The 24,991-nt window shown below is 38.1% G+C and overlaps 1 protein-coding gene across 3 annotated transcripts in view; it reads left to right on the top strand.

Moving 5' to 3' along the window:
- The first annotated feature begins 5,098 nt into the window (after positions 1–5,098).
- Positions 5,099–24,991, top strand: part of LOC131135439 (collagen alpha-3(VI) chain-like) — an 84,489-nt gene continuing 64,596 nt past the window's right edge. For 2 of the 3 annotated variants that reach the window (XM_058081275.1, XM_058081276.1), the window contains exons 1-6: positions 5,099–5,383; positions 12,051–12,135; positions 15,514–16,110; positions 18,554–19,147; positions 20,380–21,003; positions 21,098–21,688. In XM_058081275.1, coding sequence (XP_057937258.1) covers positions 12,051–12,135; positions 15,514–16,110; positions 18,554–19,147; positions 20,380–21,003; positions 21,098–21,688 — 2,491 coding nt within the window. In that variant the 5' untranslated portion in view covers positions 5,099–5,383. The remainder of the gene's footprint in view (positions 5,384–12,050; positions 12,136–15,513; positions 16,111–18,553; positions 19,148–20,379; positions 21,004–21,097; positions 21,689–24,991) is intronic. The other variant, XM_058081278.1, reaches the window with a different exon arrangement.

Raw genomic sequence — 24,991 nt, forward strand, 5'->3', positions numbered from 1 at the left:
TTATTTCCTCTTATATATTGGGTTACACAAGTGTAAAGAATATTATAGGGGTGTTAGTTCATGCCTGGAAGGCTCTCATAATGTTAAAAACCTTATTTAGAACATCGGGAACAGGTTTTATTTGCTCTAACTAAAGGAAATTGCTTAATATACTAATAAATTAATAAGAAATATCACTTATCACAAATATTCACTTATCACGGTAAGGTCTGGAACTAATTCACTGTGATAAACGAGGGATTGCTGTATATCTTTAGCCACATGCATTATAGCAGCCTAATGGCAGCTAATTAATGACCCAGTGAAAAACAACCAAAACCAAGACATTTTCATCAAATTAGGTGTTTGGTCACTCTAATTTCATACCAGACTTTTGATATGCAAGAAATGCCAAAATTTACATTTTGCACTGTTTGACCTTAAGGCAGCTGTAAGACAGTCAATCTCATTTTCCAGCTATTCAACAGTGCAAATTCTTGCCATTTTTAACTGATACTAAGTTTGATCAGGAGTGAATAAGAATGAGACATGTTCAACTGCAAAGTACTTCTTTCATAATACACTATGCAATTAATAAATGGTATTTAGGGACTTCTCCGAGTTGCTTTCGTCTCTCATACTGCATAAATAAAAGGACGGTTCAACAGCGGTTGCCTAGCACCGTCACAACAGAGCAATGCTTTGCTGCAAAGATGTTTGCATGAGTAATGGTTTTTTCAGTGAACAGAGCATAGATACAAGAGACTAGTGTTATAAGTACTTCCATATGGCTCACTTTGAATCTTTTTTTTTTTTGCGATGAATAAAGAATTGTGTAACTGTTCAGCCAGTTTAGGATAGAAGAGTTTACCTTCTCTCAGCTGAGCACAACAGATGTGTAGGAGTCACGATCATGTTACACAATATTTGACCGGACAGAACATCTTACAGCAACCCTCCTTCAATTTTTTAATAGCTCCATATGCAGCTGTGAAGGTAACTGTGTATGTACCAAGAGGTGCACTATATACAGTATGTACTATATATACATGCAGAGCTGGATTGTGAACACAACTATGTAGTAAATGATAAATGAATAGACTTTGTTAGGCTGCACCCTTCCTTTGCATTCTGTTGATCAAAATACAATTCTGTAAAGCTCTTGTTGTTTTATATTCTGATTTCCGCATATGTTTTCCTGTTTATGCTTTGTCTGAACACAAACTCATCAGATTTGATCACCAAAACAACACATACAATCTTTCTCTTTGGGCTTTTCCCTTCAGGGGTCGCCACAGCAAATCAATCTCCTCCATCCAACCCTGTCTTCTGCATCTGTCTCTCTCACACCAATTACCTTCATGTCCTCCTTCACTACATTCATAAACCTCCTCTTTGGGCTTCCTCTATGGACATGTCCCAACCATCTCAGTCTGGCCTCTCTGACTTTATCTCCAAGGTCTCTAACATGTACGTAATGTCCCTTTGATGTATTTGTTCCTGATCCTATCCATCCTGGTCACTCCCAATGAGAACCTCGGCATCCTCATCTCTGCTACCTCCAGTTCTGCTTCCTGTCTTTTCCTCAGCGGCACTGTCTCTAGACTAAACAACACGTACAATAATGCCTAATGAAAATATTGGCTACTGTTGCTGCCGTAACCAACGTCAAGCTGAAACTCAACTCTGAACCCTCGATGTCACTTCCTGTCCGAGTTGATTATAAAGGCGTGAGAATGGTCTAATAATGTTGGTTGAAGGTTTACTATGCTGTAGGATCCCTGCATATTCACAATTCAGCATTTGTGACGTTGACCCTGAAAATTTTGTGGGTTTTTTTTTTTTGTCAAAAATACAAAAAAAATTTCTGGGGAATCCTTCCCATTTGCATTTTTTTCCTTTAAAAAAAATCTCATTTACCATAAGTTACCATAAGTCCACAGGAAAAGGTTTTTTTTTTCATTTACATTTACACCATGGTGTAGTGGTACATAAAAAGTAAGCCAAGCAAATTAGTTAGAGTAATAGTTAGTAGTAGATTAGTCATTTGTTAGATTAGTTACATGCAATGACTTTTAGGTGCAATGCAGAAAAATACATAAAATTAAGCACTGTTAGTCATTTCATCACATAAAAGGAGCTGCCATTTGAATTAATTCAAAAATACATACAATACAGTACATACAAAAATGTCATCACAACACATGAAAAGCATCATCAAATTATCCTAAAAATCACATTTTAGTAAAGAAAAAAAATAATTCAGTCATTTTACATGATTAATTTTAGTTATACTAACAAGCCAATCTGAACAGGTTTAGTGGATGTACCATGTGACCTACACAGAGGTGTTGCCATCTATCAAAAAAAAGTCTAAATGCTCTACAGTGTTCTTCAGGTCGCTGCTGCGGCAGTATAAAGTCACTCTGGGCCACAGAGCATGGTGTTAATATATATTTCATAATTAACACCTCATTAAAAGTTATGCCATCATTAACGTTAATGTTAATTTGAAGTCGAATCGCAGCAATTTTTAGTAGCCAGCATACATCTGGCATGTTCTCTCCTTCTTCTAAGTGGGACCAATTGGAGAGTTTTATTTTGGTTGATTTTGTGCAAGAAAAGAACTCAAAAATAGAAGGCTGTGTAATTCATACTACAGAATATGCATAGAGTGATATAATATGATTATTCTGTGTCACTGTATATGCAAAATTTACCGTTATTCTTCACAATTTAGTTATCCGTCTTGCTGACTAAATTTAGAGGGCTTGAATACTCTTTCTCTCAGTGTCCTTGTTTAGAGTTCCTGGGGCAGCGGCACCTGAACTCAATTGGTTGCACTGAAGCAGTTAGGCCTTCATAAGCCGTTTGGCTGCAACAGAAGGACGCCAGACTGTTTCCTATTCCTATTCCATTCCTATTCTTGGATATCTTTTCTTGGATCGTGCTTGTGTTATGTTGTGTTATTATGTTGATAAACTGATCGTCATGCCCAAAGTAATGTCTTCTAGTCTACCATTCCCTCACCCACACTGTCAGAGTTATGCCCTCTTCCTGCATTCTCAGCTGGTCTTTGCCAAGTCATAGCACTGCAGCTATGGACACCTTTTCTTATATGCAGTGAGAGCTTCTGCAACATCTTGGAGGTCCTTTGCAAGTAGAGGAATTATTGAAGCACACAAGACAAAGTGGAACCAAATAATACCGCGACTTTTTCACGACTGCATGAAGTGTTGGTGACAATTTTATACCCATGCAGGAACAATGCATGGTGCCCGTATTTATGTCATACATTACATGACAGTACAGGTCAATTCTAGCCCAAACCACAATAGGTGAATTTCCGCAAAGACAGATTCATATTAAAACATTTTTGCAGTTTATGGTAATGGTTTTATTTCATTTGAACATGCATCAGATTACAATTGAATGCATCACATAATCAGTTCACAGTTCCACATGTCCAAAAGGAGTAGGAAGAAGCAAAGCTTATTAAATCCTACCCCTCCATCTGGTACTTTTACAATCAGCAACTGTTACATTTGTTCACTTCCTGCTTTCCAAATATAGTTATTTTTGTAATATTTTTTTTAAATTTAATTTATTTATTTTTTTTTTTGGTCCTGTACCGAAGTACGAGGTGATATGACCATACATTGACATAATAATAATAAGTACCATAATAAGTCAATATATGTATATATATATATATATATATATATATATATATATATATATATATATATATATATATATATATATATATATATATATATATACATATATATATATATATATATATATATATATATGTATAGCACATCATGACTGGTTCAAGACTCTTCATCCTTGTATTTAGCAAACATCAACTGCTTGTATTGTTTCTTGAATTGGCTCATCGTTGTGCATTGTTTGAGGGTCTTACTCAATCCATTCCATAGTTTGATTCCACATACTGAAATGATATGGCTTTTTAACGTAGTCCTAGCATATAAGTGTTTCAAATGTACTTCTTCCCTGAGATCATATTTCTCCTCTCTTGTAGAGAAGTATTGGATGACATTTTTAGCTAATTGGTTATTTTTAGCCTTATGCATTATTTTAGCTGTTTGAAGATGAACTATATCAGCAAGTTGAAGTATTTGTGATTTTAGAAATAAGGAGTTAGTATGTTCTCTGTAGGTGGCATTATGAATTATCCTTACTGGCCTTTTTTGCAGTACATTTAGCGAGTGAATATTGCTTTTATAGTTATTAGCCCATATTTCCACACAATAAGTAAGATATGGTAGAACCAGAGAGCAATAAAGAGTGTGGAGTGATTTCAATATTGAAATATTTCTGGCCACCTTATGTTGTATATTTGTAATATGAGGTTTCCAGCTCATATTTTCATCTATTGTGATCTCCAGAAATGTATTTTCCTTCACCCTTTCAATGTCTATTTGTATTTGCTGGTGTGTGTCCTGTCTGCTGTTACCAAACAGCATGATTTTAGTTTTACTTAGGTTTAAGACTAATTATCATATGGATCACTGAAGTGTTTTTGAGATTCTAATGCACTGCATATGCCTTTTGTTGTTTTTTGATGTTGTTTTGAGGCGTTTCCAGTTTGTGTTTCCTTTCTGTGTCATCTTCTCATATGGGCTGTCTTTAAATGTAATTGTAGAATCTGTTATAGGCCAATAAAACAAACAGCTGTGGGCCACAAATGGCTCCCGGGCCTCACTTTGGACACTTCTGAGCAAAGATGTATCATTATGTAGCTTATGTATTGCGTTGACAGTACTTTGGAGTTATCTAATGTATTACCCTTTAGTGAGGACTCCGGCTAGTCTGATTTAAATAGAAAAAGCAGGAAGATCTAAGACAGAAACAATGCAAATGTTAACATATTTTTAATATAACATTTGGTAAGTTTGTAAAAATGTAACGCTTAGAAAAAACGTTACATTAGAGACATCGTTCCCCTCATAGCTCAGACCAAACAGGCCTACAGTATGTGTCTGCTTTTCATTTAGTCCCTTCTTCCTCCCCCGCTCACTCCCTCTTCCTCTTTTTCCTTCAGAAAAAGTGGGAGGGTGGAAGCGTGAGGCGGCAGAATTCCAAGAGTTTGGAAATTTGTCCCATCCCAGCCTTGAACGCAGCGCCACAGCTCCTCCGGGTCGAGACTAGGAGGGTGACAGCCTTGTCTCTTTCTGTCTCAATCTTCGCTTTTTCTCTGCACAGTAAAATCCCTGTGCTTGGATCACTGCCTTGCTCATTTACCTGCTCTGGGAGGAAAAATCCCTACAAGCAGACATCAGGAGGATAATGACCAAAAGTCAACTTGTAGTCATTTTCAACTGATAGTTTTTTTTTCAGCTAGCAATACAGTGGAGTGCCGCTGCATCAACTCAGGGTAGGTTTGGGATGCTTTTATTACACTTTAATTTTGATAAATGTCTAAAAAACATGAATGTTGATTTGAAAAAATGCAATGTTTTAATGGAAGCATCAGATTATAGCGTACTGGTTTGGTTCCATTGATTGCAATCTACACTTTGGTGTTGACAGTTTGGTGTTGTTACGCTAAGCATGCATCTGTGTTATGTGTGCTATATATGCTATATCTTCTCCAGTGGGGTTGCATTAGTTGTCATGAAAGCTGTCTACAAATGCTATACTCAAATGAAGCGTATTTTGCACCTCCGTTTGTTACCTGCATGTGCAAAAATGGATTGTGTTCAAAATTAAACATGCATTCACGCTGCCAAATAAGAGTTTTACAATATTTCGATGGTAAGATGCTTCCACTGCAGCGGTAGCCCAAAACCACACCCTATCTGAAAACAGTGCAAGAATGGAAAAGTGGGAAGACAGCTTTTTCCACACAACTCGCCAGATTAGGGAGGTGGGGGAGTTTAGTGGACAGCAGAACCAGGTGTGACACATCAATCTTCCATTTTACTGCAACGCACAGACTCTACATGTCTTTTCTCACTGCTCAACAGGAGACATGTTTAACTTTTTCAACAAAATACTATGGATGGGCAACACAAGTAACACGGGGGCGAGTCGTGCTTATAACGATACTGATAATGTGTGTTTTACTTTATATTTTTCAAGTTCATTCAGTGATTTTTTTTGGTTGTGACTTTAATTTGATGATCAGGATTAGAATCAGAATACAGGACAAACAGAAAACATACATAACATTCTATAAATCCAACTACATAAGACAATGTAACCAAGGCAACAAAAAAAAATACATTTTTGGTTAGTTTTTTTCAAAATGATGTCCATCCATTTCTGTAACACTTATCCTCACAAGGGACGCAGGCATGCTGGAGCCTATCCCAGCCAATCACAGGGCACATATAGGCAAACAACCATTCACACTCACATTCATACCTATGGACAATTTGGAGTCGCTAATTAACCTAGCATGTTTTTGGAATGTGGGAGGAAACCGGAGTACCCGGAGAAAACCCACGCATGCACGGGGAGAACATGCAAACTCCACACAGAGATGGCCGAGGGGGGAATCGAACCCAGGTCTCCTAGCTGTGTGGCCTGCACATTAACCACTCTTCCGTTGTGCAGCTTGCTTGCCAATACTACAAATCAATTTCTGAATTACTGTATATTCAATATTTTTATATTTTTATATATATATATATATAAATATATATATAAAAAATATTAAAATATATAATATATTTTAATATTTTTATATTTTATATAGGTTTTTTTTAACACAATAATCTGTTTTCGTTACAATAAAACCTACCCAAAAAACGCGGTACTGTGAACATGCAAACTCCCCGAGCAGGGAATCGAACCCTGGTCTCTGAGCTGTGTGGCCACTGTGTGGCCTGCACATTCACAACTTATCCTTCGCTGTGCCACCCAAAATAAAGTAAATAGTGCAAAATAAGTCAAGGGAAGCCCAATAAGGTAATGTCTAAAGCATCTGCACATCCTTCTAAACAGGAAACAGATACCAAAATAAAAGCACAAAAAAGGACACTGTGAAAAAGTTATGTGAATCAAATCCTTTAAAGCCCTTCTGTATAACAATATAATAACTATAAAAAAATATTCATTCTTTCATTCATTTTCTACTGCTTTTCCTCACGAGGGTCGCGGGGGTGCTGGAGCCTATCCCAGCTGTCTTCGGGCGAGAGGCGGGGTACACCCTGGACTCGTCGCCAGCCAATCACAGGGCACATATAGACAAACAACCATTCACACTCACATTCACATTCGTTCCTATGGACAATTTGGAGTTGTCAATGAACCTAGCATGTTTTTTACCCGGAGAAAACCCACGCATGCACGGGGAGAACATACAAACTCCACACAGAGATGGCCGAGGATGGAATTGAACCCTGGTCTCTTAGCTATAACAATCTAATTGTGAAAATAAATATAGCAGAGTACTGACAAATATCAATATCACTCTAGTATGGATCCCATACTGATATTTATATTTGGATCCATCCGCCCACCCTGAGTAGAACCCCATGCAGTAATCCAAGCCCCATGGATGCTGGTATCATATCTGGCAGTGGTGCAGCAGACGAACTTTTAACAGAGGATTTAAAGAAATACACTATAAATCAGTATGTTGGAGTTTATGGCTCTTCCACTCCCTCATGCCCGCCTTTTTCCATGATGAAGCGCAGATGTCTGGAAACTTGGAATCATGCTGTGGATGGCCTGCTCTCAGAGAGCAACTATGTTTTATGGGAACAGCTATCTTGACATAATTGACATCAATCAAAAGAAGGCAGTTCAACTATTACTCTTTTCTTATAAAGAACATTATAATTGGGGATTGTGTCATTTTTCAAACCTTTTTTTATGGATTTGGTGTGGATTGTTCCGATAGCGGTGGCATGGCGGACGAGTGGTTAGCGCGCAGACCTCACAGCTAGGAGACCAGGGTTCAATTCCACACTCGGCCATCTCTGTGTGGAGTTTGCATGTTCTCCCCGATCCCCATGCGTGGGTTTTCTCCGGGTATTCCGTTTTTTTTCCAAAAAACATGCTAGGTTAATTGTCGACTCCAAATTGTCCATAGGTATGAATGTGAGTGTGAATGGTTGTTTGTCTATATGTGCCCTGTGATTGGCTGGCGACCAGTCCAGGGTGTACCCCGCCTCTCGCCCGAAGACCACTGGGATAGGCTCCAGCACCCCTGAGACTCTTGTGGGGAAAAAGCGGTAGAAAATGAATGAAGGGATAAACACAATGAATGTTCCGAAAGCATTTCATGCTACATTACATGGCATCGTGCACACGTGTCATATGCAGTAGCAAGCCTGCGAGAAGGGTGGCGCTGTTCCGTCAACTTGCAGCAATTCTCTTGGGTGTATTTGCAGTGTTTTTCATTTGCATTTGTTTTTTTTTTATCCAGCATCATTTATTCATTTATGCAACTTCAGCACTTTTCCTGTTGCATGCGGTTTTGGTGAGCGATTGGATGATGCTCCTCATTTGCCACAGTCGGCCACCGTAGTTTTGGACTTTCCTTCACATGTAAACATTGGTTTTTGTCAGTTTTTGGAAAATATGTAAAAAAAAAAAAAAAATGTGGCAATGGTAAAAAGGAGTCTAATGTATTCATAAGAAATGTGTGACATTATCTCACGTATTTAAATCATATTTAACAACAAAACATCATGAATGAAGTTAGGACTTATGGTTTTATTTCATGCAGTGGTAAACTTGTAAAGCACACACGCAATTAAAATTAATTCATGTTATTTGGATTTAACTCCTGCATAAGGTTACATTTACCTTCATTGATGATGTCACGGCTGCACGCAAGTAGTTGAGTGGTTAGCACATAGGAGACCCGAGTTCAATTCCACGCTCGGCCTTTGTTCATGTTCTCCCCGTGCTAAATTAATTGGTGACTCCAAATTGTCTGAAGGTATGAATGTGAGTGTGAATGGTTGTTTGTCTATATGTGCCCTGTGATTGGCTGGTGACCAGTCCAGGGTGTACCCCGCCTCTCGCCCGAAGACAGCTGGGATAGGCTCCAGCACCCCCACAACCCTTGTGAGGATAAGCGGTAGAAAATGAATGAATGAACGATGATGTGACACAAACACACTATGCGGCAGGGAGGTCAACGCGGTCACCACCTTTATGTTTTGCAGTGAGTTATTTCTTGAATTCAGTAGCGTTTCTCTCCTTTTTCATTCAAAACGCTGACATGTACAACTTTCTTTGCCTCAATTATTATAGTTATGCTAGTTAGCTATGATGAATAAGAAAAGCAGTCACTTGATGTGGGAAACATTACCGAATTCAAAAACTAAGTAAGCAAAACACAAAGGTGATGTTTGTTTTGATGTCACTGCCACATTACCTCACTTCTTCAATGAAAGTAAAACAGATTATTTATTATGTATTCATCTTGCGTATAAGTGTTTGTTTAGTTAATTTGATACTGTTTTTGTTCCATTCACCATAATTACTATGGCAGCTTCTCAATGTGTGTGTGTGTAGGCAAATGCAAATAAACCAACAAGAAAAAACATCATCTGGATCATATTTATTGTCCTGTTATATGTGCAGCTGGACAAGTTACCTCCAGGGAAAAATGTGTGCATTTAGGTTGAAAGTCATTATCTGTACAATGTTTGCTTTAATACTTGGGTAAAGATTATATCCTCAGATGAATTTGCTATTCTAAAAATAAAATTCAACATTTAATTTTACTTCTACCGCAATATTTACTCTTTGGGACTTTTTGTTTCTGTGAAGTTATGTGCATTCCAGTGTGTGTGTGTGTGTGTGTGGTCTTGTCTTTAAATTTTAAAGGGGCCGAACTCCAGTACATGCAGTACATGTGTGTTGTTATGGCAACAGCTATGCAGTACTTGCATCAATTAAACATGCTATATATCCACATAGCTATAAGAAAATCTAATGTCTAAAAGCTCAACCATACCAATTTTAGAAAAAACAGAAGACAATTCAAACCACAAGAACGTAAATTGGCAAATGTCAGCTGCGACCTTGAGATTACTTGTGCCATGTCAACACAAAGGGGTATTTTTATAAACAGGGACTTGGAATCTATGTGGCTTGAGCTTTTCTCTATGGACTATGTTCTCCATGTGCTTGTGTGGCTTGTCTCCAGGTTTGTGGCTTCCTGGCAGAGTCCAAAAACATACATGCAATGTTCATTGAATACTCTAAATTTATTCCACGTCACTGCAACCTCCAGTTGCTGGTACAATGTCTTGTTGTCCTGCAACAAGGCCTTTAGGAGGTGGAGGCGCAGAGGAGGTTGCAGCACCCCCTAGAGGATATTGGGTGCTCATGCACATTAACAACTAAAAGCTTGGCCTAAATCACGTGTTTTCTTTCCAACCAGTTTCTCCAGCAGGTGATTTAATTGACGAGCTCCTTCTCTCAAACCAAAGGCGGGTTCATAATTAAAATCACCTGCTTTAGTGACCGGCTGGAAAGAAAACCGGTCAAAACCGGAAAATTTACAAAGAAATGTAAATGAAATAAACATAATTTGTTAAGTGCCATTTTGCAACGTTTGGTGAGGGATAGGCGACAACAATGACAAACACTGTCCAGCCAATAATATTGGTATGTATTTATTTACTCAGCCAATCAATTCATTAATAGAATATTATGTAATCCATGCCGCTGCTTTGCATGTTCGTGCATAGTTAATGAGGGAGCTGAGTCGATAGAGCTAAATGCTGCTAGCGAAGAACGAATGAACAGTACTACATCCACTCACCATGCCAAAGTAAAAAAAAAAAAGTGTTTCTTTTAAGTTGGACAAGAGGTGAAATGGGCTGCTCTAAAAATCATGCCGTAAAGCCAAAGTAGCAAGCGAGTTTTCTGATTGACAAGTGGGGACTGAATGTGTGATGTAGCCGTGAATGTTTTGCTGCAGTGCTTTTAATTTGATGGCTGGACATACCGGATACAGGAAGTGTTTGTGTTACCAAAGGGAGCTAAATGTCAGTTGATATATATATATAATAATATATATACATATATATTATTATATATTATATATATTATTATAGAAATATATATTTCTACAGTAAGTAAACATATAAAACAAATATGGTATGTGAATTTCCAGAATTAAATCGAGCCAGAACAGGCTGCTGTAAAACAGAAAGTCAAAGCAAAATAAGGAAATTAAAGTATACGTAATTAACAAAATAAAAGCTAACCAGAAAAGAAATGGAAAATAAAAATATATATTAAGGGCTTTCTACAAGATTATTAATTGTATATGATGCTTCCAAAGCTTGTAATGCCTGAGGCTGAAAATGAAGAAAGCTACAGTGTAAAATATACCTTGCTCTTTAGAGCATGTATATACAATATGACAAAATGTGAAATTTAAATAAATTAGTTACAGCCCTACTTTTTTATTTTTAGTTGTCATACTTTTGATACTGAAGTACAATAGATAGCTACTTTTGTTTGCTTTGTTTACATTTTCCCGTTAATGAACAATATGGTGTGTTATTAATACAATGTAATACAATATTCTTATATTTATAACAAAACATCCTGTTAGCATTGTTAGCTTGCTAACAAAATGGCGACTGGAACTGGAGGTCAGCTTAACACATCTATGATGTCATCAGTGGTGTTTTATGCATGTAAAACTATAATTGTAAAACTATAAACACATTGCTTTCAAAATACTTATTTTAGGCAAAAAATGTGTACTGCATGGTTGTTTAATTCATAAGAAGAGTGAAGCTGTGAAATTCAAACCGCAAAGGCACGACGATACTGGCCATGCATTCAAACGCTTTTGTCTCTCATTTTATGAAGTTATTGTTTGTAGTATTTATCATTTCATGAGTTGATAAAGACATTCCACATGATACGCTTGGTACACTTACTGCCACTGTTAGTGATGTGAGCAGACTTCTACTATACCATGTGATGCATAATTGCCAGATCAAACACACACAAAAAAAAAACTCTATATGTACTTGGATGTTTGAAATATCCTCTTCATTTTGTTGATGCCATGCTAACATCATATTTTACTTTTTCTCTTTTTTGTGAAGATGAGGAGGCATCGGTTGATACCGCTATGTGCCCTTCTGGGGATCCTGTTTGCAGGATATCTCCCAACTCTTGATGCACAGGGAGGTAAGTTCACCTGTATTTGATTACTTACATTTATTTTACAAGCCACACATGTATGCAGTACATACATAAAATTTGTTTTTTTTACCAGTGGTATTCACCAGATGGATGGATAATGAAGTGTTTATTCGTTTCACTTTTTGATACTGCAATAAAATATTGTATAAATATTGTTTTATATATTTGTATATTTCTTTTAAATATCGGTATGTTATGTGTGACTTAAAAAACATTGCTTTTGCTTTTGAAAAACATTGCCAAATGTTAAAAGCGAACTTGAATTTTGTCTTCCAAACACAATTTTTGTGGGACATGTCAGACAATTTGTGTACAATTGTGTACATAGAAACAGAGGACCAGGTTAAGGCCGGGTGAGGGGGTTGCGCTCCATGAGCTGCCCAATAACACAGGGGGTCCTCGCTCACATCAAAGCTAGGGCTGTGTTTCAATTGGCACATTTGCATATTTAGATTTATCATTTTGAGTGCATAAGTACAAATTCACTACACTGTCAGTACCCAGATGTACACGCACGCTACACGCCCCAAATGGTAAGTGTCAAATGAGCCCAGTGTGGCTGGAGGAGGAACAGGTAATAAAATGGGACCAGTGTCACTGCTACTAATGTGTCAACACGTGCTGCAGGATGCTGCTGCACATGTGGCCATGACTCATTTTTGTTATTAACTTTAACTTCCATGACTTTTTGTAAAAAAATTAACTTTTTGCAAAATTAACATCACTTGGTATGTCCACACACATTTTACGTAGTCTTAACAAAACACTTTGTTGCATGTGATTGACAGCCACACAACACCCTTGAATAATAAAGCATATAGTTGTTAATGTTTTGTCCCTTTTACCTTACAAATATGTTACTGATTTCAGTAAGACAGTAGCATAAAGTGTTGGAATATACAGTAATTATTAAAGGTGTAACGCTATATACACACACACACACAAACATATACATATATATGTTGTATATGTGTATAGATATATGTTATATATGTATATATGTGTGTATATATGTATATATATATATGTATATATGTATATATATGTATATACATATGTGTGTATATATGGGTATATATGTATGTGTGTGTATTGATAAAAATAGAAAAATAGAAAATTATTTTAAAAATAATTATTTTAAAAATAAGTGAGTAAAAGTGTTAAATTCATTAGAAATAAGTTGCAATTTTTCAAGATATATTCACAATTTTTTGAGACAAAAACTTGTTCCAATAGAATTATATATATTGTGATTTTTTTTAATTATTTTTTAAATACTGACATGCTAGCAGAGAAATAGTTGGAATATTGTGATAAACTCAATTTGACTATAAGTTATTGTAGTTATAACATATGATTTGCCAAATCATGACAAAAGTTGGACGAGAAAGTACAAATTTTGGAAGAAACATTCCTAATTTTATAAAACAGTCATAATATTTTGAATTTGACTCAAAACAGGTTATTATGGTAGAAGACGAAAACATAATTTTAATTGGAGATTGGAAAATTACCTCTTCACATTGTGTACATTTTCATGTTATAAATCATTAAACCTGTTTACACAAAGCCAAAGCAGTTTTGGTTTTCATCTTGTTCCTGATTGTATCCAAAATTAACCAAAGTGGGATATGTACCAAACCACGTTCATGGCGTTACACCTTTAGTAATTACCCATTTCATGATGAAACGATTTGTCAAATTTTTCACCACAACTCATCAATAAGAAAATAAAAACAGATAATGTCCCTTTAGATGAAACAATACATTTCAAAATTAAACTGGACTCAAGGATGCTGCTCTCATATTCCAACCTCTAAGTGAATCAGTGTTCTTTTAACAATTGCTAACCATGCACTACTTGCTTACGTGTCTTGCACATCACATGTTTCTTATTCATCACCATGTCTCAATGTTTCAGGAATGTTCTGTATTTGAGACAGTGATGAATCCACCTGGTCTCATCCTTTACATGCTGAATATGTACTTTTGGCTTTCATTAAAAAAAATATATATTCCAGATGCTTTTCCATAGAAATAGATGAAGTAAAAGTACAAAAATTCAACACACAAAGGATGAACCAAAGAGTCATGACTGATCACTTTACCTGAGGTCTGTAACACGAGTCTGCATGGAATAGCTGATACCATGAAGTTTGTACAAGAATCACCTAAAAAAACAGATAATTTAGGATATCGGTCACATCTTTTCATTGTCAGTCATTACATATTACAAATAATGAGTATTTCTGCAAAAACAGATATTTTTTGATATTTATGCTCTTCAGTTTTATGCTGATAAATACCCATACTATAATAGTCATGATACAATAAGCAAGCATTCAGACTACCACAGCCGGGTAAATGAGTCCTGTCTCTTTAGTAAAGTGCATAAAAGAAAACAGAAATAGTTTCTTACATTCCGACCTCTCCTCCCTCATGGGAAAGACCAAAGAGCTGACCTAAAGTGCAGGATTGTGGACCTGCACGAGTGGAATGGAATATAAGACCATTAGCAAGAAGTTATTGAGAAGAAGACCACTATTGGTGCAATAATTCATAAACAGAAGTAAAATATTTCATAAATACAACGTAACAGTCAGTTGGCCTCACACCGGAGCGCCATGCAAGATTACATACAATATACAATACAGAAATTGATATTTTCTCCAGTTTTACGCTGATAAATACACATACTATAAAAGTCATGATACAGTTAGCAAGCATTCTGACTACCACAGACGGGCAAACGAGTCCTGTCTCTTTAGTAAAGTGCATAAAAGACAACTGTCACAGAAATAGTTTCTTGCATTCGACCTCTCCTCCCTCATGGGAAAGACCAAAGAGCTGACCTAAAGTGCAGGATTGTGGACCTGCACGAGTTGAATGGAATATAAGACCATTAGCAAGAAGTCATTGAGAAGAAGACCACTATTGGTGCAATAATTCATAAACCGAAGTAACATTTTTCATAAATACAACGGAACGCCGGAGCGCCATGCAAGATTACATACAATATACAATACAGAAATGGATATTTAATAAAATATAAAACTGGAGGTATCTGTTTTTACAAATGAACTCTTCAATGACTGCCTTGGAAATTGATTATATAATGGCAAAAAGTATTCGGAGCTAAATGTAAATATTTCTAAAGTAATTGTAGTACTTGGATTTGGCCAACTTGAGCAAATCTTCTTGGTTCAGCTGACATGCAGTATGATGTTTTTGCAACACATCGAATGTGACTTGACATGTGCGTGTTGATGTTCTTCACTACTCCACCAATCCTTTCCCTGCTTCACTGTTAACACGTTCACAAGTTCCATTTTGTTCTGTTTTTCTCTCTTTCTCCCCCTAAAGCACAAGATTCCGCAGACCTTGTACTCTTAATTGATGGATCACAGAACGTTGGAGCAACAAACTTCCCATTTGTGCGTGATTTGGCTTTGAGAATCATTGAGGGCCTTGATGTGGGCAGGGAAACGGTTCGTGTGGCCTTAGCCCTGTACCACTCCAGCCCAGAGATAAAATTCTATCTGAATAGCTATGACAGCAAATCATCGGTCCTGGAGGCTGTGAAGGAACTTACATACTCAGGGGGTGATGAATCTAACCTGGGCCTTGCCTTGGAGGAAGTAGCCGAGAACCTTTTAAGCCAAACAGCTGGGGGCAGGGCAGAGGAGGGTGTGCCCCAGATGGTGGTCGTTGTCAGTGCCGGGCCATCCACTGATGATACTGGCGCTGGTGACCGGGCCCTTAAAAGGGCTGGGACTATCACATTTGGCGTGGCCATCGGTGATACCTCCACTGCAGATTTGGAAGCAGTTGCTACCGATAGAACTTTTGTCCTGTCGGTGCCTGATTTGAGAGAAGTGGCGATTGTGGGTGACCAGCTGTTGCCTTTCATTAATGGAGTGGTCCAACGCACCATTTTAATACAGACTGAGTTCACAGAAGGTATGTAATTTTTCTATAATTGTAAGCGGGGAATTTTAGTTATGAGGGGACAAATTTACGTGCAGTAAGGATCTTGTTTGGTGAGGTGCAACAGAGAACTGTCTGCTGCACCTTATGACTTTTCCTGCAGAGTATTGTCCGATGTGCAAGAATAATGATGTCACACACTTACATTAAGGACATTACACAGGCTTCAAAATTACAGTTTTACATTCATAAAACAATTATAAATACATATAAATGACGAATGAAAGGCAGAGATAAACATTTAAGGTTACTTTTAGTCTTTTAGACGTGACTATTCCCAAAAGCATGATGTAGCAGCGAGAGCAACACCTCAATGTCAACACCACCTTCCTGTTTTGTCATGACAATTGTGTTTCACTCCTTTATTAAAATATTGGAGCCTGAAGTGAGAATTATGAATACATATAAATGATGAATGAAAGGCAGAGATGAACATTTAAGGTTACTTTTAGTCTTTTTAGACGTGACTATTCCCAAATGCAGGATGTAGCAGCAAGAGCAACACCTCAATGTCAACACCACCTTCCTGTTTTGTCATGACAATTGTGTTTCTCTCCTTTATTAAAATATTGGAACTTGAATTGAGAATTATAAATACATATAAATGATGAATGAAAGGCAGAGAAGTGAGAAACACTATTGAATTAAATACATAACTCAAGGCAATACAGGAAGGTGGTGCTGGTTTGGGAACAGTCACGTCAAGAATCACGTCTTCAGTGAAGGTAAAAGTAACCTTTCATTCACCATTTTCTTTATGTAAAAGTAAATGTGTTAATATTTTTGCCTTTCTGGAACTAATTAATTGGTGTTATCTTATTTCTTATTGGAAAAATTTATTCAGTTAGCATCCGTTTCAGTTAGAGCCGGACCTTCTGGAACACATTAATGACTCTAACCAAGGTTCCACTATATAATAAACAATATATAGTGGGCTTTTTTTTTCAAGAATATCATTGAATAATTTGGTTATTTTGCCTTTAATTTGTTGATAATGGTTACTGTATAATCAGGAATCAATATGATAATATAAACAACACATCAAAAGCACACACATATTTAAAAAAAGGACAAGAACTGAAAAGTATCCATCTAATTATGCTAGTTCTGCTTCGATACTGATACCCTTGGTATCGTAGAAGGTAATAGTATAGCACAAATCCTTCTGCAAACAGTACTTGCTGACAAGCAGTTTGTGAGGGATTGCACATTCAGAGGTGAAACTCGAGTTGTCACTGTCTCATCTCTGGTTTCTGTCTAGTATTTCATGGGTAGATGTGCAAATTCAGCGATTTTTTACCAAAGAAAATGTTTCCAACTTTTGGAATCATAGGGAGGCACTGTGTTCACTGTGTTTACATGCACTAAAAAAGCTGAAATCTCTGAGTTAGCTTTACCCCTAGACCATGATGTTGAACAATCTTTGCTTTCAGGTCATTTGACTGTTGTTTTGAGGCTACCATGTTACTACTCTTCAGAGAAGATGTCTTAAGAACTTTAAATACCCTTTCTCGTGATTGGCTTCACTTGTGTATGCAGGTCAAGGGTCAATGAGCTTACCAAACTAATTTTGTGTTCCAATAATTAGCGCCAAAGGTATTCAAATCAATAAAACAACATGGGTGCCCAAATTTCTGCACTTGCCTACTTTTGTTTAAATAATTATTGCACACTTTCTGTAAATCCTATAAACAAATATCACTGTGTGTGTCTGCTATATGATATATTTCACTGAAATTACTGATCCAAACAACTAGTGATTTATAAAGGAAAATCTTGAGCGCCCAAACTTTTTCATCCCACTGTATTTTGTAGGGCTGCTGCTATCGAATAGTTTAGTCCACGAGTATTTTACTGAAATTTTTGTTGATTAATTGAGTAATTAAAAAAAACATACTTTTGCTTTGTTAAAGCGCAATAATACATTTACAAAAACAAATAAAACATTTCACTAAATAATGAACGACCAATTGGTTACATTTTTTTAGATAATCAAGCTGTTATTTCTTAATTTGACATTGTGCATAATTTAACTGGTGGTTATTTTTAGGACTATATATACTATATACAATTTGTCTGCAAACAGAACAAACAGTTCTTGAGGGAGTCTAACTAGTGTGAATAAAGCAGGCCAACAAAGATTAAATTCAAATGAAATGGTATATTATAAATGTTCTGGAAAAGGTGTAAGTGGAACAAAACATGATATTAACTGCTTGTAGGACAGCAATAGAATTAAAGTCTTATTATTATTATTATTAACAATGCACGTGCACGTAAACTGGAACTTCACATATACATTTACATAAACATGTAAAATTTAGTGTTTTAGTGCATGTAAATATGGTCAGTGTCATTTTTAATATTGCATGATTACATAAACTGTATTCTCTCATATTTCCTCTTTTTTTGTCAGCTTTGGCCGTTGGAAAAAGAGACATCATTTTCCTCCTTGATAGTACAATGGGCGCCACTGTGATCAACTCGGTACGTGAGTTCATCAGGCGCTTCGTTGACATCATGCCCATTGGCCCAAATGATGTTCAAGTGGGTTTGGCCCAATTCAGCAATGCCCCTCGACTTGAGATGGACCTCAATTCCTACGGATCCAGAGAGACCTTAACAGCTGCTTTGGGTAGAATCAAACCAAGGTCGGGACAGACAGTCAACATCGGCGCAGCCTTGGACTTTGTGAGGACAAACATGTTACGTCCTGAGAAGGGCAGTCGTCTCCATCAAGGTGTACCACAGCTTTTACTCTTGATGACGACTAAAAAGTCCAGTGACAGCGTGGAAGGACCAGCAAGGGCTCTGCAGCAAATGGGTGTGCTAACCTTGGCTGCAGGCTCCAAGGCGGCTGATGAGGAAGAGCTGAAGCAAATTGCCTTTACTGACAGTGTTGTCTTCACTCTGAGGGATTTCCGAATGCTGCTCCGCAACCCAAAGGCGATTGTTGATGCACTCTCCACTCTCGCTGGGGTCGTTGTGACTGAGGGTCCGACTGAGCCAGGTATTGTTCTCGCATTGTCTTCTAAATGCATCCACATGCTTATTGTGCACATTGCTTTTTGTTTTAGTTGATATTTAAACATCTGAGGTTAGTCCAGATTCCTCCAACATTCCAAAAATATGAAAGAGAGGTTAATCGAAGACTATAAATTATCCATGGCTGGCAACCAGATTACATATCTGCTTACAATTGTCATTAGCATTCCCTATTGACGACAAGCGGTATTGAAATAGATACAGAATTGATGAATGGAAACCGTTAAGGTCCAACACAATCCATTTGGTGACTGGTTGATTTTTTCAATTTTTCTGAGCAAAAAATGTTTAAAATGTCATCTCAGTTTCCATGTTTTTATTTAACAAGCTGCATCATAAACACTGCAGTTTTACTTTTACCAGTATTTTTTGTGAACACCTATTATTATACTAAAAGCAATCCCATATACTAAGTTGATTTATGTTCAGCCATTTGAACAAAACATTCAGATCTTAGACAAGTGCAACAATCGGAATTTGAACATTTTGAATTATTATTTTATTTTTTGGTAAAGTTTCTTATTGCCCTGCAATTGGCTGGCAACCCGTCGAGGGTGCAAGGGTCTCCTGCATAGTTAAGGCACCGCTGTACGCTATGTCGCCTCTCTCCTTCCCCTCTAAACTCCTCTGCTAGCTTGATGTTGATATTACCCTATGATTTTGGATCATCATTTACAATAAAAATGACTGTTTTAATTATTAGATTAGATTCAGCTCCAGTAGCCATCAATGTATCTCTGTAGTTGCCAGTGGAACATAAATGCGGAATCACGAATATGTGAGAATCCACTGTACACGTACTGTCTGTCCCACCCCACTGACAGATCCGGGGTCAAGTCTCCATTGCAACATCTTTGTGTGGAGATTGCATGTTCTCTCCATGCTTATGTGTGTTTTTTCCAGGTACTCCAACTTTCCATATCCAAAAAACATGCATTCTATTTTAATCGTAATACAATATCCAAATTGTGGATGCTTGTTTGAATATATTTGTCCCGATACATGCCATCTCACTGACAATCTTATCGGTATAGAAACAGGCGGATGGCTTTTGCAATGAACCACAATTGAAATTTCCTTGCTAATGTTCAAATTAATAATGTTTTGATTGAATGATTTTTTTTTGCTGACAATCTGGTAAAAGCAAAATAAACCAATTTTAACCTTTCTGGATGTGTTGTTTTTGCTTTTCCACAGTTGTTGAGATAACTACAGTCCAGACTCAAAAGGTGCTTCGGGACATTGTCTTCTTAGTGGACGGCTCAAACTACATTGGCGGCCATAACTTTCCATACGTACGAGACTTCATGATCAATGTGGTCAATCAACTTGATGTGCGCCCTGACAGAGTCCAGATTGGTCTCCTGCAGTTTGCTGAGCAACCCAAAATCGAGTTTTATCTAAACAGCTTCCGCAACAGACAAGATGTTGTGGACAGGATCTCTCAACTCAGACTGACTGGAGGCTCAGTTTTGAACACGGGCGGGGCCATGAATTATGCCCTCTCCAACATGTTCCAAACATCCACAGGGTCACGCAGGAGGCAAAGAGTCCAGCAGGTGTTGGTCCTTATCACGGGTGGTCCGACCCAAGATGAAATCAAAAGTGTAGCTGATAAACTGGCTTTGGGTGGGGTTCTGACCTTTGTGGTCAGTTCCGGACAAGCAGAACAGGACTTGCTGAGAAGAGTTGCCTTTGTTCCAGAGTTGGCTTATCATGAACCAAGCTTCTCTTATTTACCAGCTGTGGCTGAACAAATTATGCCAAAGTTGATAACAGTGGTTGGTGATACCGATATATCAACAGTCACTGAAGAACCCGGTGAGTTTTTTGTCTGTATTTCCCACTTAATGATGTACTGTGATTTTAATGAGAGGCTGCCAAGTTTCACAAAGTTTTTTTTCGTTTTTCACAGTGGTTGCTGGATCTGAAAGGGATGTTGCCTTCCTTATTGATGGCACTGACTACGTTCGACAAGATTTTGCTTACATCCGAGATTTTATCCTCAAAGTAATTGAACCGCTTGACATTGGGAGCGACAAGGTGCGAATTTCAGTGGTTCAGCACAGCGAGAGACCAACACCAAATTTCTACCTTAATACTTATAATACCAAGGACGAGGTTTTGAGAGCAGTCAACGGACTAACACTGGCTGGAGGACGTAGTCTCAACACAGGTTCTGCTCTGACATTCATGAAGGACACTATCTTGTCCGAGAGGTATGGCAGCCGAAGGGCACGGAATGTCCCCCAGTTTTTGATCGTGTTGGCTGGAAGCCGATCCAGGGATAACGTGAAGGATCCTGCCGGTGAACTAAAGACCGAAGGAGTTGTACCATTTGGTGTCGGTGTCAAGGATGCAGACCGCAAGCAGATTGAGGACATTTCACACAACCCTTCGTTTGCCTTCACTGTGAAGGAATTCAGTGAACTCGGTACTGTACCACAACGACTCAACACCTACGTAAGCCTTCCGAAGGTACAGCTTGAAGACGTCCTACGACAAGGTATGAAAAAACACTTTTATTTCTGCTGTGTTTGGTCAGCTCATGATAACTCCATTGATTGATTGGGTTCTAAAAACGTGTTTACATATTTTTTTAATTTATATTGCAAGGTCATGCTGTGAAAAGAGATATTGTGTTTCTACTGGATGGCTCTGATAACACAAGAAACAAATTTTCAGAAATAAAACTCTTCCTTAAGAGCATAGTAGAGAGCCTCCATATCAGCGAGAACCAAGACAGGGTGTCTGTGGTTCAATTTGCTGATAAGCCTGACGTCAACTTCTATCTGAATTCCCACAAAACTGAGAGTCAAATTATGCACGGCATTGACAATTTAAGGCACCACGGTGGGAGTCGCCTTAATATCGGGGCAGCGCTGCAGTTTGTGAGGCACAGTGTCTTCACTTCTTCCTCTGGCAGTAGAAGGCTGGAAGGTGTGCCCCAAATTCTAATTCTTCTTGCTACCAATCCATCCACTGACGATGTGAGAAGCCCAGCTCTTGCTCTGAAAGAGCATGACATTGTGTCAGTGGGGATCGGATTGGAAGATGCTGATTTTTCAGACTTGGAACTCATTTCATTCAATCCTGATTTCATATACAAAGTGACTAATGTGTCCAAGTTGCCCACAATCCAATCAAAACTTGTTGACATGCTGAATGCAAAGAAGGTCACAGAAGAATCCACAACAGGACTATCTGATTCTATAGGTAGGTACCATACTACTCTTACAATACTCTGAGTCCAATATACTGGGTGATACTGTAATTGTACGCTGTACTGTTTTCTGTCTTTGCCTGTCAACCATGGAGCTCTTTTTACAACCACATGACAATGTTTATACTTAGAGGGTATTTCAGTGGGTTCATCTTTCATTCCCTGCACAACTGCAGTACAGTTGTAGTCCTTGTGTCATGCTGATACATAGGCAAGGGCTACGGCGCCCTTGAATTTGTAGTCCTTGAAGTATCTTTATATTAATCTATTTATACACTTGATACAGGCCGAACTAAGAGGGATATAGTGTTCCTTCTTGATGGGTCAGATGATTCGAGAAATGGACTACCGGCTATTCGAGAGTTCATCAGAAGAATGGTAGAAGAGCTGGACATTGATGAAGATAAGGTTCGCGTGGCTGTCTTTCAATATAGTGACGACACCAGTGTTTATTTCAACTTGACAGCTCATAGTTCCAAAAAGGCTATCATTTATGCTGTAAGAAGCCTAAGGCATAAGGGAGGAAGGCCAAGGAACACTGGAGCTGCACTAGAGTTTGTGCGGGATTATGCTTTTACTGCTGCTGCTGGAAGCAGAGTTGCAGAGGGAGTCCCTCAGATTCTGTTTTTATTGACCGGAGGTGAATCCAATGATGATGTTTCAGGAGCTGCATCTGACCTAAAAAAAATTGGCGTTCTCTCTTTTGCTATTGGAATGAAAAATACTAAACAAGAAGAACTACAAGAAATTGCTTCCTCTTCAACTTACATTTTTAATCTGCCCTTTTTTGGTGAACTTTTGTCAGTTCAGCAAGAGATAGTGGCATTGGTCCAGGTGGGAAAAACACTTGAGCTTCCTGTAGGTAAGAATAATCTCTGGTTCATACTTTCTTTGGTTCCAGGCTTTTGCTCTTTGAACCACAATGAAACTGCATCAACATCTGAAGAAATTCTGTCGATCAGTTTCATATCGCTTACAACTCCCTTCACTTGTTGCCAGAAACTTGGTTGCTGGTTGTGTTGCGTCTTTTTCTTGGCTCTCATTTTCCACTGGTAGACTTGAGAGCCTTTTCTTGACAGGTTTACGTTGTACCTCTGTTCAAGCTCTTCCTTGAGCCAATGATTATCGCATCATTGATACTGACATTGATTCAACGGAATTCCTTTTCTACTTCCATCAGTTGCACTGAGGATGCTTCACCTTACTTGTTTTTAAACACATTCGTTTCTTCAACTTTATTGTTCTACCGTATCTTCAATGTTATGTAAACAATGTTTTTGATCTTTACCAAGAATTTCCTCTTTTTTTTCTAGTGGAACAAGAGTCCCTACAAAGAGACATTGTGTTTCTGGTAGATGGTTCAGATGACACTTTAAGCGGATTTCCAGCAATTAAAGGTTTTATAAAACAAGTGGTACAAACACTCACTGTTGGTGACAACAGAGACCGAGTTGCCGTCGTCCAATATAGTGGAGATCCAGAGATGCATTTTAGTTTCAACACCTACACAGATTCACAAGATGTTCTGAATACTGTTCAGCAGTTGAAACATAAAGGCGGTGGGCCCCTCAACACTGGGGCAGCTCTTGAATATGTGAGAGCCAATGCTTTCGCAGACTCCTCTGGGAGCCGGCGCAGAGAAGGCGTACCTCAGATATTGATTCTTTTGAATGGAGGGAGATCTCAAGATGATGTTACAAGTGCTGCTGCAGCTCTTAAAGAGGACAACGTGTTCACCTTCTGTGTAGGAACCACAAATTCTGATATACTTGAGCTACAAACTATTGCACAAATCCCTTCCTATGCCTTTGGTCTGCGTCGTTTTGAAGATATTGGCAGAATCCATGAGCAACTTGTCTCATTTGTAAAAAGAGTGCCTCGGCAGCCCAGATCTAAGCCTCTGACTGCATTAGGTAAGCTGATGTTTGTATTAGGTCTATCTGTCATGTCTATCTATATATGCCTATAACTCTATCTTTCTTTTCTACTGTAAATGCCCATGTGGTTTCAGATTCCATCAGTCGGGACATTGTATTTTTGCTTGACGGATCCAATGAGTCTGAACCAACATTCAATGATATGAAAGACTTTGTACTCGGGATAGTGGCAGAATTTCACATCAACACAAACAAAGATCATGTGGCTGTGGTTCAGTACAGCAACACAGCACAGATTCATTTTGACTTGGATAATTTTTCCACAGAAGACATTGTGGTTGATGCAATAAGAGGTCTAAGTCACAAAGGAGGGTCACCAAACAACATTGGAGCAGCTCTCGAGTATGTGAAGGAGCACATATTTACTCCTGAGTCAGGAAGTAGACGTCTCGAGGGTGTCCCACAAATACTTTTTGTTCTAAGCAATGGAAGATCAGCAGATGACATAAGAGCTCCTGTCAGAATGCTGAAGGAGATTGGTGTGATGATAATTGCCATTGGAACAGCCAATGCGGATACCCTAGAGTTGCAGACAATGTCTCACAATGCCAATTATGCACTTTCTGTGAATAATTACAAGGAGCTTCCAACTGCCAAGGCGGGTGTGTTATCACTACTTAAAGAAGCTCCCCGTCATTTAGAGCAATCT

The sequence above is a fragment of the Doryrhamphus excisus genome, chromosome 9 (assembly GCF_030265055.1).
Source record: "Doryrhamphus excisus isolate RoL2022-K1 chromosome 9, RoL_Dexc_1.0, whole genome shotgun sequence".
NCBI lineage: Eukaryota > Metazoa > Chordata > Actinopteri > Syngnathiformes > Syngnathidae > Doryrhamphus > Doryrhamphus excisus.